The sequence below is a fragment of the Lemur catta genome, chromosome 13 (assembly GCF_020740605.2).
Source record: "Lemur catta isolate mLemCat1 chromosome 13, mLemCat1.pri, whole genome shotgun sequence".
NCBI classification, from domain to species: Eukaryota; Metazoa; Chordata; class Mammalia; order Primates; family Lemuridae; genus Lemur; species Lemur catta.
In genome coordinates this window covers 38370825-38385305 of record NC_059140.1, presented here as the reverse complement: position 1 = coordinate 38385305, position 14481 = coordinate 38370825, and the positions used below count along the sequence as shown (strand labels likewise).

The following is a 14481-nucleotide window of genomic DNA, read 5'->3' as shown; positions in this document are numbered from 1 at the left end:
AGACTGGTATCCTGGGGATACCAACTTAAAATCAGTGTGCATTTTGAGTGTCTCTGGTGTATGTACATGTGCAACTCACAGAAGGGAAAAAAGAGAAGCTTTAATAGGAAGCAAGAACATGATTTTAAATTTCTTCGGACGTGAATAATTTCACACTTTTAAAACAGATTGCAAGAGAGCAAATTTGTCTTTTCAGAAGAATAATGCAGATAGAAATGTAAAACACAATGGTTCACCTCTTTTCCATGTCTAAATTGCAATGAGTGCTTTCTTTTTAAAGAACAAAGATTTTTTTTATAATAATTGTTACTCAGAAGGCACAGTGATATAGCTTGAATACTGGTTGCTGGATGTATTCTATAGACCATATGAATACTGGTTGTTGGGTGTATTCTATAGACCACATTGGGTAAATGGGGGAGGAGAAGGTTGTTTATATTTCTCTTTCTTTACAGTATATAAATTTTGCAGTAAAATGACTGCTTTTCTTCACATCTTAATTCTTGTCGTCTTCACTATTACGTGCCTATTTCCAACTTCTTTTGCTAGTGTAGAACCCAGCAGCTCTTTGTTCTCATTGTGTCTGTCCTCTCCTTTTCTTTGTGTGGCAGGGATACTGCTACCCGCATCTGCCACTGAGCATGCGGAGAAATCCTTCAATAGATTCTTTACTTAGGACTTTCAGTAGTATTACTCCACTTCTCCAGGTTTTACTGATAACCAAAAAATCGTAAAGATACACTGAAACTTGGAAAGGTGATGGGTGATACAGGTGGTTAGGTGGTGGACTAGCAAGCAGGGACACAGCTGGGGAAGATGAGGGGCAGGTATCACACCAATGTATCTAATTTATAGACGCTCTCACCAAGCACGTTAAATGTAGAACATCCACCCCGCACACGGAAGCTAGAGATGGAGATTGACAACTGAGAAGACACAATTGTTTCTGAGTAGGAAGGCAGAGAACCACGTATCTAAAACCAATAGATACAATGTGCTAGCAGTTCCTGAGGGATGTGGTACATTGTCACAAGATTGGCAAAAAGTCCCTGAGCAAGAACCATCGCCAGATAATGTTAATATATTATCTGAGTATGAGAACCAGTTCTGTGGGCTTTTCTCACAAAATCTCCGGCTTTCCTCTGATTGTATTAAACACTCAAAATGCTAAGTCAATATTAACTGCATGAAACTTGATTCAATTCTTCTGCTTAAAGGGCTTTTAAAAAAATAAAAAGCAGCTAAGAAATAGCAGGTTTGCAGGTGAGATCAGAGGATATTGGGGAAAGTCCTGAGGTTTTATGTATTTTTTTCCTCCAGCAAATCTGATTTTAATAGCTCGTAAATTATTTGACAGATGGAGCACGACACAATGTTACTCATATTTCTCCCCTTCAGGATTGTTGCCTGTTGCGTTCACTGCTTGGACGGCCAGTTCTTAGAATGGCGCCTGGCACAGAGTAGGTGCTCAAAGATCTTTAAAAAGCAATTCTTGTTTTATTGCGGCAAACAATGGTGGTAATAGAATAGTTCAAATTTGACTATTTTAGAAAAAAACTTACGCGAACACTTGGCTGTTTAGCAGGTGGCCACTGTCCCTCTCATAGTGAAAGGGATTTCTTCCTATTTCTCCCGGGCCTTCTTTCTCTCTCCCACCATTTTGTTTCTGAATTATCAATTAGTGTAATAGATTAATAGCACCGTCCCAAGGCCTTTCAGTTCCACGTGTATGCTTTTCGGTTTTTACAATAACGATCCCCTCCCCAGCCTTTTCGTTTTCTGTAGGTTTCATTAGCTAGTGGCTAATAGATACAGTGAGTGTTCTTGGAAGGGACCCAACCAGCGGGCCCGGTCACTCCTGGGGGAAGGCAGGCACCTGCGGCGGCCACCGCGGAACCCCGCACCTGGCTCGGGGACCCGCGCAGTTGGCTCCCCGGGCTGCGGCGGGAGGAAGCGCCGTGGCGGGAAAGTTCAGGCTGGGTCCAATCAGGCACCCGGGGCCAGGTGGCGCGGGTGGGTGCGGGGGCCCAGCCCCAGCCCGCGCCGCCGGTCCCGCCCCCTCGGGGGCGCCTGTCCCCACCCCATCCCCGGGGCCGGCCCCGCGCCCCGCCCCGCCCCGGGGCCGCGGCTAAAACCCGGAGCCGCCGCGGCGCCCAGGGGAGCGGAGGGGCGCACTGAGCATGTGCAGAGCGGCTCGGGCCCGGTGCTGATGCGAGCGGCCGGCTCGGCCCCGGCGCCCGCGCGGTCGGCCCCCAGGCCCGGGCGGCGGTGAAGCGGCCGCAGCCTCCCCGCGGGCCGAGCAGCCGGCGCGCGCCTCCCGGCGGCCGCGGCGCCCCCGGGGCCCACGATGATGGCGGAGCAGGTGAAATGCGCCTCGGCGGGGGGCGGCTCCGGAGCGGGCTCCGGGCCGGTGGTGAACGCGGAGCTGGAGGTGAAGAAGCTGCAGGAGCTGGTGCGCAAGCTGGAGAAGCAGAACGAGCAGCTGCGGAGCCGGGCGGCCAGCGCGGCCGCCGCCCCGCACCTGCTGCTGCTGCCGCCGCCGCCGCCCGCCGCGCCGCCCCCCGCCGGGGCCTGCAGCCCGTTGGGTCCGCGGAGCCCCCCGGCCGCCCCCACCGCCTCGGGGGGCCTGGGGCTCGGGCTGGCGCTGGGCTCCGGGGGCGGGGGCGGCGGCGGCGGCGGCGGCGGCTCCGGCCCAGCGTTCCCCGGAACCTTCTGCCTGCCCAGCCCGGCGCCCTCTCTGCTCTGCAGCCTGGCGCAGCCCCCCGAGGCGCCTTTCGTCTACTTCAAGCCGGCCGCGGGCTTCTTCAGCGCGGGCAGCGCCGGGCCGGAGCCGGGGGCCGCGGGGACGCCGCCGGGGGCAGCCGCCGCGCCACCCTCGCCGCCCCCCCACGCCGCTGGACGAGGTGGAGCCGCTGGACCTGGAGAGCGTGGCCGCCTGGCGGGACGAGGACGACTACACCTGGTACTGCCGGGCTCCGCTCCCGGCCCCCAGACCCCGGCCCCGGGGCCCCGGGAAGCGGGGCGGGGGCGGGCGGGGCGGCCTAGCGAGTGTCGAGTCGGGCGATGAGCCGGGGCTTTTCACCAAGGCAGAAACCTGTTTTCTAATTGCTCCCAGTGGAGATGAATTGGTTCCCTCCATCTGCCTTGTGTTCTGCCATTTGATGACTGGTTGGGTCCCAAGCTCCTCGTTAGCCTTAACTGCAAAATCCATGTCATCATGTCTGGTTGCTGAATCCTGCTCTTTTTCCCAGGCTTTTAAGGGGAGTGACGGGGGATGGGTAGAGGTTGGCCCCTGCCGCTGTTACTATTCTTTCCTTCCAAACGAACGCTGCACGGGATTTGGGTGCTGCCCCTGCTCGGGTGGCATCCGAAGCCGCCTGGTGATGGATCTCTCCTTAGAGAGAGAGTCGTTCTTGCAGTTTGAGTTCTACAGTCTGTGCCCTCTTTCGCTGCCTTTTCATTGATATTTTCTTTTCGGAGACTGACTTGCTTTTTAAAATGCGATGACCTCACTGGCACAAGTAATGGTGTCGACAACGAGGGCTTTTCAGGGAGTGGAGTGAATAGGTTGAAGGCACTTTTTTTTTTTTAACCTAATAACCAAGGAACTTTCTTTAGTTTTAAAATTAAACTGCAGATTGAAGAAAAATGAGATTAGAGAAACCTCATTTTCTTAGAAGCTTTTTAGGTTGGTTATCGGAAACCTTGAGACTGACAGCATTTATTCAGTTGCAATCTGGTTAGCTCTGTCTACTTTTTTTTTTTGAATGAATAACTTTGGGGGTAGCCATCCAGTTCCTTTATTATGTAATTTTCCTACTTCATGCTCATGGAGTAATAGTCATTTCATGTCCGAATGCTGGTTAATTCCTAAGTTTTCCTGGTCACTAGACATAGTGGGATATGGTCAGATAAGTAGAAGCTTCAGAGAACGTGGAAGTTGGGGTTCATGCCAGGAAAATGAACAGCATTCATCTCTACATAGCAGTGGGATGAAGAATAGTTGTAGGTCTCCTTTTTTCTTAGGTCCTTTTGTTTAGGACCCTTCTTATTTTGCCAACCTGGGTTTTCCTGCCTTTGTGTTCCTGTTGCATAACTGCACAGAAGGGCATGGGAGATGGCGAACATTACTGATTTCCTCTTGGGAACTACTGTGTTCCTTTATCCTTACACTTTTATGTGAGAACTTTAACTGTAAAGTACATTAACTAGGTGGTTTGATTCAAGAGTCAAAATAATAATAAACCTTTCAGAGGAGTGTTCATCCTCCTCCTCTGTACCTTTTGGCAGCTGTGCAGGTAGCTCAAGTTGTAAAAATCGAACAACTCACCACTTTAAGCCATTCTTTGAAAGCTACACCTTTATCTTTATAAAACCCAGGCTGTATTGTAATCTCAGTTTCGGCGTGAATATGGGACTGGAAAATGCTCTTAGGTTTTGGCTAATAACTGTAAGCCCTTACGACACTTCCAAATTATTTCGGATTGATTTAGTCCCTGTTTGGTCTTTTTTGATTGGTATGTATGTAAACAGTGGAAGGAAACTTGTTTGTATTTTTGATGGGGCAATATATGGGATAAATCCCATGCTTTAAAAAATTAATGTTTTCTGATTTATTTTGTAAGTGTGCTAGATTAGTAATCTAATATATCTGTTCTTCTTTTGAATGGATTTATACCGTATTTAGTTACCGTTAACTATTGCTAGTATGTCAATATTTAGGCTTTCCTTTTATAGTTTATATTTAGTCCAAATAGCACTGAAATAACTAACTTTAACAAAAATCACCTACTTAGTGGGATTACCATTTTAGCCCTTCACATGATTTGAAGCAAATCAGAATTGATGCATGTTCTATTAATTTCAATCATCAAGTAGGTAGGTGAATATATCAAATCAATGCCTTAATGCTTTACAAATGTTTCTATAGACAAATGCCAACTATTTAGAGTATCTTCATCAAAACAAACCTAGAATTAGAATCTCAGGTGGAAAAACGAGGAGGGATCATTAATCTTACTGGGATGGACTTAAAAATGTTAAGGTCCCCTGATTTATAGAAAATTTATCATTACATTTTATACATTATTTTTGAATTGCAATAGTTTGGCATATTGATGAAAAATAAACAAACAGGGTTTAGTTTTTAAAGTTTAACCCATATGCTAATGCTTACAAAGCACTCTGAAGTGCCTTTATCCCTGCAAACTATAGTGTCCCTGTCATGTGGTCTTACAAATAGAGTGCTTTTCATTTGGATTCCCTGATGTTTGCAGGATGGCAACTTATTTTTATTTTTTATGTTTATTAAGAAATAACTGGAGTGGGTATATAGTACCTGATCATTTTAAAAATATTAAAAACTAGAAGTTTTACATTTTCATTAAGAAAAAGTTGGTATAAAGTCACAAAAGTCCTCTCTTGTCCCCAGTCCATTACCATGACTCTGAATTATTTCCATTAACACTCTGTAGATCCTTCAAGATAAAGAACATAATTGTACAAATCATTATACAAACATATATACATCAGTTTTTTGAATACCTTTCATTGAACGTATTTTGGACATCTTTGTCTATGCACGTAGCTCCACCTCTCCCTGTAACAATTGCAACATTGTTAAAATAACAATATTAGGGACCAAGTTACTGTTCACTGTATCACCTACAATTTTTTATGCATTTTTGTGATTTCATCCTAATGGTTTAAACAAAATTGATATTTGATTATTTAGAATAGTACTTTCTGCTAAAATGTCATATCTTCAGACAAGCTTTACAAGTATAAATTAATCATTGAATATTTTGGAAGTTCTTTCATGTAACTATATGTTTTCTAGTGAAACCTTAGGCCAGTGGTCCCCAACTTTTTTGGCACCAGGGACCGTTTTCATGGGAGACAATGTTTCCATGGACCAGGGAAGGGGGGATGGTTTTGGGATGATTCAAGCACATTACATTTATTGTATGCTTTATTTCTATTATTGTTACATTGTAATACATATAATGAAATAATTATACAACTCGCCATAGGTTGGGGACCTCTGCCTTAGACTATAATTAATCCCCTTTTATTAACAGCTTGGACAAAATTTGGATCAAAGATCATGTGTCCAAGGAAAATCATGAATAATAGAAGTAATATTTGTTTGATGATAGGTCATTAGTGAGTGATCAGTCAGGTCTCTTAGGTCTTTTTGTCTTTCTGAACAATTATTTAACCTATAAGTAGTATCTTCCTTTAAAAAAACAAACAAACAAACAGAAAAGCCCTTAATGTAAAAGAATGTGTTCTGCTTTTCATTTTGATGAAAAGCGTTGAAACAAAGCAATTTTCTTATTTCTTCAAATATTTCTCTCAACTGAATTTAAAGTGAATTTAAATTGCATTTAAAGTTGCCTGCTACAATTAAATGTCTCAGAAAATGAAAGTTGATGGCAGTTCCAGAACCTTAATTCTGAAGTCCAGTTATTATGGCCCTATAGTAAAACTTCACACCATGCTATACTGGTTCCTTAGTTATCTTAAATAATTTGATAGCCTTATCTCTCCAGAAGACCATAGGCTAGAAAGTAAAAGGGGAAAGTCTGAGTATCAGAAGCAAATAAAAAGCTCAATAGCACTAAAATCTTGGTGCATGCAGGGGATACGGTAAGACTAGATGATTCCAGTCTTTGTGGAAGATGATTCATATTTCTGTCCTGGTGTCCACAGGCTGAGAAGCTCCAGAGTACGAGCAGAGGAAGTCAGATTGGTATGAAGTGGCCATGCGAGCCATTAAGTGCATACTAGACTTTCTTATGACCCTTATTTGAATGCTGAGAAGCTCTGAGGTGAAATGACTTATGCAAGCTCTTCCCTGTAGTAACTGAAAGAGTTCAGACCAAAATTCAGGTTCTTTATACAGATTCAGATGTGTTTACACCATTGATAATTTTTTTTTCGACAAAACTAGATTGTGACCCATTAGTGAATTATAAAGTCAATTTCGTGGATTGACCTGCATTTTTTTTTTTAATGAAGTGCAGGAGAATAGAAAATCAGTGTACCACATCTTACAATACAGTGCTTGTCTTTGTTAAACTTGTTTCACTTTTACACATGTAAGATATTAAATGTATTTTTGTATTATGGTCAAGGTTAGAAAAATTCCAGTTTATACTGTTTGAAAGCAAAATGGACTTGGAGAAAACAGATGGAAAAGCACTGCTATCTGAAGATAGTGTAGTACTCTGGGGTAAGTCAGGTCTTGTATACTTCAACCAGGAAGACAGTTCTATGTAAGAGAGTGCCAAGTTAAAAACGTGCCAGCCAATGGACAGCACAGTCATATAAAGAGGCTTTATTTTAGTGCAATAACAATTGGAATATTGAGGCTATGTAAAGAGGATGTGGAAGGATTTTAAATTTGCTCAACTGGGAAAGACAATAGAAAAGTTGTTCATTATATGAGGAAAATGGTGATATGTACAAATTAAGGAAAATTTAGTGAATGAGATATTCATCTTTCACATGTAATACCAGGACCCCAGACATCTGGCTAAAATCATTGCCAATTTTTCATCAAAGCTGTTGAACACCTTGCGCTATACATATGGCACAGCTAAATTAGACCACCTAAACGGTTTTTTGCATAATTGATTTTCAGTGAAAAGACCAGAGGGTGCTTCACTTTCTGACAATGCTAATTGAAAATGCACAATGTTTTCTAAGAGCAAATGGAGTTGACTGAAGTATATGAAGATGTGTGTTTTAAATGAGTAACTTTGAAACGCTGAAGTAGATAGAAGTTTAGCTCTAACTGGGTTGGGTGTGGTGGGGTGGAGGGAAAGTTTGCTATAGGACAGTTCAATAACTAAAATTTGGACTCCAGGTATTAGTAGCTTGGTGATGCTGAGTTTTGCAGTGGCTGTCCAGTTTGAGCCTAGCAAGTGCTAGTGAATCCAACACTGTTTAAGAGAACTAAAGATTGGTTGGTTGTGCTTATTAGTCCTGGTGTGTTAGCTTTCCTTAAAATAAAACTTGTGGTGATTGAAGGCTCTTACAATTATTTGTCTGAAAATTACCACATATTACTTGTCAGTGACAGGTCTGCAAATATATATATATATGTTGTATATATTTTGCTGTACTATTTGTTTTTGTATTATGTGTAAAAGGATGACTTTAGAACCAAATGTTTTCTTGAGAATAATAGATTTTTTTGTGTGTGTGACAGTTGTAATACTTCATTTGAAACATTCAGGGTTATTATGGTGGGCTTTGTATTTTTGACCTCCCAGTGTTATCACATATATTAAGTCAGGGGGTCCGGAATGTGACCTGTTTGGAAAAGAAGGGATTCTGCAAGAAGGATAATAATATCCAGGTGTGTGAATTTGGAAGCTATTTAAGAAAAGTTAGTGTGATGTTTTAAATGGTAGTTTTTCTAATATTTGAATTCTGAAGTTTTAAATTAAGTATTTTAAGATATTCTTGCCAGATTCCAACATACCCATTAATAAAACTATTTAAATTGAAAGAGTAGTTTGTAAATCACTGGGAAGTATGTTACAGTAAGGATGCACACTTGGATATTGTAATTGTTACTTGCATTGTAATGACTTGCAATGTAAGGTGATTTTTATGACTCTTCAGAAGCTTACAACTATTTAGGAGAAATACAGATGTTTTTTACCTTAATAATTTTGGAGACATGTTGTACTCAAGGAGTTCACAGCTATGTAATCTCTGTAACTGTCTACCTTTTTTTTTTATTTAATTCTAGTCCTAGGCCAAGTCATAGAAATAGTAGGCTCAAAGCTATCCTGGACACACTGTTTGGAAACTGACTCTGAAAATGATCACTTCCGTTTTAATGTGATAGATTTGCATAGTTTTATCAAAAAATACAAAAAACAGTGTGTAAGTAGTTCAAAAAACTTCTCTCTAGCAAGGCTTATTACAGAAAGCAGTAAAGCCTCCTTCGTACTACTGAGCTCTTTACGTAGGCATCACTTTATACTCTTAGTAGTTGTTTCTTTTGCTCTTTATTTCTAAAGTCTTTATACTTTTATCATCTGAGACATCTGCGGACTTGTTATGGAAGATGAAGACTTAACTTTCTTCCCTTTTCATATGGTTTTTATAGTTTTTCTTGTATATTTAATTTTTTCACTGTGATTATAATTTATTAGCTGAGGCTTGTTAATTGTATGTTACATTTATTTCTTTCTAATCCCTTTGTTCCTCCAAGAGTTAATAATGACCTCTCTTTTGTCCTCTTTCACTTTCTTTAATTCCTTATCACAAATTATTTCCCCAGACACTCAAATGGAGTCAAAAAATTCCTCAATAAGATCACACACATTTAGTAATAATCTCTTAAGTCTGTTTGTAAAAATTTATTCTGTAGTGCTATCCCTTCCGAAACTCTTAATTTCATTGCTCCAGGCTTTACTCTTTGCTCCTTAGGCTGAATTCACAGTGCTATTGGCATGGCAACTCTTTTAGTTTCTTGACTATGTTGGATCCCATATTTCTTAAATCTTTTGTCTTCATATTTCATTTATTCTCTTAGGTGAGACACGGCCTCCCGTAGCTTTCTGAGAAAGGGCATGTGCATGAGCGGTATACTTTGAGATTCTGCATATTCTAAATGTCTTTGTTCTACCCTCACATAAAATTCATACTTGGGCTGGGTGTAACAGTCTAAGTTAACCTTTCTGTTATGCTTAAAGACATCTTTCATTTTGTTCTAGCTTCTGTTGTGTTCTGGCTATTGTGTGCGCTATGATTTGGTTACCTAATCCTTTGTGACTTTTTCTTTAGCTTTCTTTATCTCTAGTATTTTAAAATACATGTGTGTCTTAGTGTGATTCTTTTTATGTGTTTGGTGTGCTGGACACTTGGGGGCACTTTCATTCAAGAATTTCATGGCCTGCCTTCATCTCTGGGAAATTTTCTTGCTTTTTTTAAAAAAAAATCTTTGTCTCCACTTTTTTTTTTTTTTTTTTTTTTAACCACTTGTAACAGTCAGATGTAGATCAGTCCACCTAGTGCAATCATTTAATTTTTTTATCTGTCTTCTCACATTGCTAATCTGTTTTTGTTTTGCTTTTGGGAGACTTCTTCAACTTGATGTTACAAACCATTTATTGACTCTTATTTTTGCTTTGATTGTTTAATTTTCCAAGAATGAAGAAACTTACTTTCTTTTTAATATCTTTTTTTTTTTGTGAATGGAACATTTTCTCTTAGATGATATCAATTATAGTTGCATTGGATTTTTCATCTATTTCCTGCATTGCTTTTCTCCTTGGTTTTTATATTTTTCCCCTCTACTTTTAGTCTCAGTGTTTTATGTAAAAGGAATATTCTAAGATTTGGTGTCATTGGATGTCTGTTTACACCTAAAGGAAGTATTGAAGCTGATCTAAAGCTTTTCATGGGTGCAGCTATTTGACTAGTGCAGTTTACTAGCGATTAGGTGGGCAGCCAGTGCAGGTTTTAGTATCTCATCTCTAGGTCTTCTTTTGGGTGCATCTGTTTCTCTTGACATAAATCTTCTGTACTCCTGGGAGATATAAGCAAGGCATTCACTTCTAGGAGTGTAAAGAGAAAAATGAGGCCACAGTTCCAACCAGTCAGCATGTGGACATTGGTTTAGTCTCTGGTTCAGTAAGGTACCTCACTCCTCCTTCAGTTAAGTTTGATGTGCCTGAAGTCAGGGCTTCTCTGGGTCAGCCTATTCAGATGGTGAGTCTCTGGTCTTAGGTTGTGGTGGAGAAGGGGCAGTAGGACTGGCTGTATGGGTTACAGGAGAGGATCTGAGATTCCAGTTGTTTGTCCCTTCTGTAGACTTTCAACTGAATTCCCTGCTTTTCAGTATCGTGATCATGTGTACATTCTATGAAATTTGGGGTCGGGGTGAGCTATAGTACCAGTTAGTGGACATGAATGATGGGGTATGAAAGAAAGCCATGAACATAGCAGCGTGGGTCACTTAGGGACTGAATGTGCCTGTGGAAGTGAGAACTGCTTTCGAGTGTGCTGTGAGGCCCTGTGGTCACGTGAAAGAACTGCATCACGTAGGCCTTAAGAGATTAAGGGCATCGTCCTGTGGGGTTCCCCTAAAAACAATATATAAAGACTCTATCAAAAAAAAGTTGGTGGGATTATCCGAATTCCAGAGGCAAGCTGGTTGGTGGAAGCTTCCTAGCAACAGAAGAGATTGTCAGTTGTCCCATAGGATGCTGGGGGTAGCGGGCAGAACTGTACTTCAGATAGTAGCTGAGAGGTATTTGAGAGCAAGAAAAGAGTCAGAGACATGAATTTGTGTGTGTAGTAAACAAAGAGGAAAATTAGTTAACTCAAAGTCTAGAGATGAGGAAATTCTGCAGTTGACTAATTAGTGGCCCACTCACATCAGGGCTGTGGCACCAGCTTCTCTTCACATACATGGTAGATGAGAGGTCTGAGTCCCTCATCTTAACACTGAGGGACAGGAAGCAGTGGGTCCCTGTCTTGTGACCTTTTTTAAGAGCTGTACTGAATTGTGATTGACATATAAGCTGTACATTCTTAAAATGTGCAATGATAGACCTTGACATATGTATATACCTGTGAACCCCTGACCACGATCATGATGGTGAACAGGTTTCTGCACTTCAGGTTTCCTTGTGGTTCTCTGTGTTCCTTCCCTCATCCTGCCTACCTCCAACCCTGCAACCACTGGTCTGTTTCCTGTTGCTATAGATTAGTTTGCATTTTCTATAATGTTATGTCAGTGAAATCACATAGTATGTACTCTTTTTCATTTGTTTGTTTTTGTCTGGCTTCTTTTAAGCCAGATAATTATTTTGAAATCCATCTGTATTGTTAACACGAATCAATAGTTCATTCACTTGTATTGTGGGAACTGTTAGATTGCGTGAATACAACCATGGTTTGTTTATCCACTCATCTTTTGATGAACATTTGGATTGTGTTGAATTTTTTTAGATATTACAAGTAAAGCTGCTATGAATATTTATGTGTAAGTCTTTGTATGGACACATGCTTTTTTCTCTTGGGTAAATACTTAATGAGTTGAGTGGCTGGAACAGAGAGTAGGTGTGTGTTCTTAAGAAGCTGCCAAACTTTCTTTTCTGAAGTGATTATGCCATCGTACACTTCCATCAGCTCTGTATGAAGCTTGCAATTGTACTACACGCTCATCAACACTTAATTGCTATGGCTAATCTTTTTAATTTTAGCCATTTTAATAGCTATGTGGTAGTATATCATTGTGGTTTTAGTTAGCTTTTCTCTAATGACTAATGAACATCTTTTCATATACCTGTTTGCCATCAATAATTGGTGAAATTTTTATTGAAATCTTTTGCCCATTTTTTAACATTGATTATTGAGTTTGCAGAGTTTCTTACATATAGTCTACATAAAAATTGTTAGATACATGATTGGCAAATATTTTCCTCCTGATCTGTGGTTTGTCACTCATTCTCTTAGCAATGCCTTCGAAAGAGCAAAGTTTTTACTTTTGATAAAGTCCAAGTGATAATTTGTTTTCCTTATGAATCATGCTTTCAGTCTTAGAAATTGTGTCTAAGAAATATTTCCCAGCCCAGGGGCAAAGACTTACCTATGGTTTCTTACAAATTTTTACAGTTTCAAGTTATACATTTTTGTCTGTGCTCTATTTTGAGTTAATTTTGGGTATTGTGTGAATTATGGATCAAAGTTCACTTTTATGCATATGGATATCCATTTTGTTCCAGCACCATTTGTTCAAAAGACTACCTTTCTTTATTAATTTGTCTTTGTACTTTGTTAAAAATCAGTTCTACATATATGTGTGGTTCTATTTCTGGACTATCTATTTTTTTCCATTGATCTATTTATTTTTATGCCATGCTAAGCTGTCTTCATTACTGTAGCTTTGTCATGAGTCTCAATCAGTTGTAGCTCTCCAACTTTGTTTTTTAAGTAGTCATTTGGCTATTCTAGGATCTTTGCATTTCCATATAAATTTTAGAATCAGCTTTTACATTTCTACAGAAATGCCGGCTGGAATTTTGATTGGGATTTTGCTAATTATGTACATCAATTAAAGGAGAATTGACATCTTAACAATATTTAGTTTTCTGATCTCTAAATGTGGTATCTCTTTCCATGTATTTGTTTAATTTCTCTGTGTCTTGTAGTACTCAGTGTTCAGGTCCTGCACATTTTTTTGTCAAATTTATCCTTAGGAATCTTATGGTTTTTTTAATGCTATTATAAATGGAAAGTGAAATTTAAAAAATACCAATTGTCTGTGGCTAATATATACAAATATGCAGTTGATTTTCCTACATCAATCTGGTATCCTACAATCTTGCTACTAAACTCATTTATTCTATCTTTTTTGTATATTCGTCAGATTTTTTTTACATAGATAATCATGTCATCTGTGAATAAAGACAGATTTACTTCTTTCTTTCCCGTGTAGATGTTTTTATTTATTGCCTGATTACATTAGCTGAAACCTTCAGTGGGGTTGAATAGAAGTGATGAGAGCTAGTGTCCCTATCTTGTTCCTGATATTAGGGGAGAAGTGTTCAGCATTTCACCCTTAAGTATGCTGTTTTTGCAGATGCCTCCAATCAGACTGAGGATGTTTCCTTCTGTTCCTAATTTGCTGAGAATTTTTATCAGGAGTGGATGTCAAGTACTTTTTTGTCTATTGAGATTATCATATGGTTTTTCTGTTTTAGTTAATTGCTAAGTTATATTGATGTTTGAATGTTAAAACGAGCTTTCATTTCTGGGATAAACCCCACCTAGAAAAGATGAAGTATCTTTTTTATATATTGTTAGATTCAATTTGTTTGAAATATTTAGACATTTTGCATCTGTGTTCATGGGTGATATTGGTCTTTAGTTTCTTGTAATGTGTGTGTCTGGTTTTGGTATCAAGGTAACACTGCCCTAATAGACTGTGTTAGGATGTATTCTCTCTGCTTCTATTTTTTAGGAAGAGTTTGTGAAGAATTGTTTTTTGCTTTTTTGGTTTTTTTTTTGGTTTGGTAGAATTCAGTAGTGAAGTCTTCTGGGTCCAGACTTTTCTTTGTGGGTAGTTTTTTTTTGTTTGTTTTTAATTACTTTTCAGGCCTTTTATTTTTAACCCATTTGTGTGTCTACATTTAACATATATTTCCTGTGGGCAGCATGTAAGTGAGTCTTTGTGACACCTTTAAACATGAGGAAAACCTTGCCCACAAGCCCATCATATAATTTCCCTTCATTTTTTTGTTGGCTGGGATTGCATATGCGTCTTGGGCCTACACCAGTCAGTAGGCAAAGGGGAATGAGCCCAGTGCATCTCAAGGTGTGATCTCCAGACCAGTAATATCAGCATCACCTGGAAACTTGTTAGAAACTCAGCTCCTTTAACCCTACCCCAAACCTACTGAATCAGAAACTTAGAGGATGTGGTCTAGTAATTTGTGTTTTAACAAG

At 40.0% G+C, this 14481-nt stretch overlaps 1 protein-coding gene across 1 annotated transcript in view; it reads left to right on the top strand.

The window, feature by feature from the left end:
* Nucleotides 1-2347: 2347 nt before the first annotated feature.
* Nucleotides 2348-14481, top strand: part of SLAIN1 (SLAIN motif family member 1) — a 53396-nt gene continuing 41262 nt past the window's right edge. Inside the window, 2 exon segments of the mRNA XM_045566818.1 lie at nucleotides 2348-2881; nucleotides 2883-2962. Coding sequence (XP_045422774.1) covers nucleotides 2348-2881; nucleotides 2883-2962 — 614 coding nt within the window.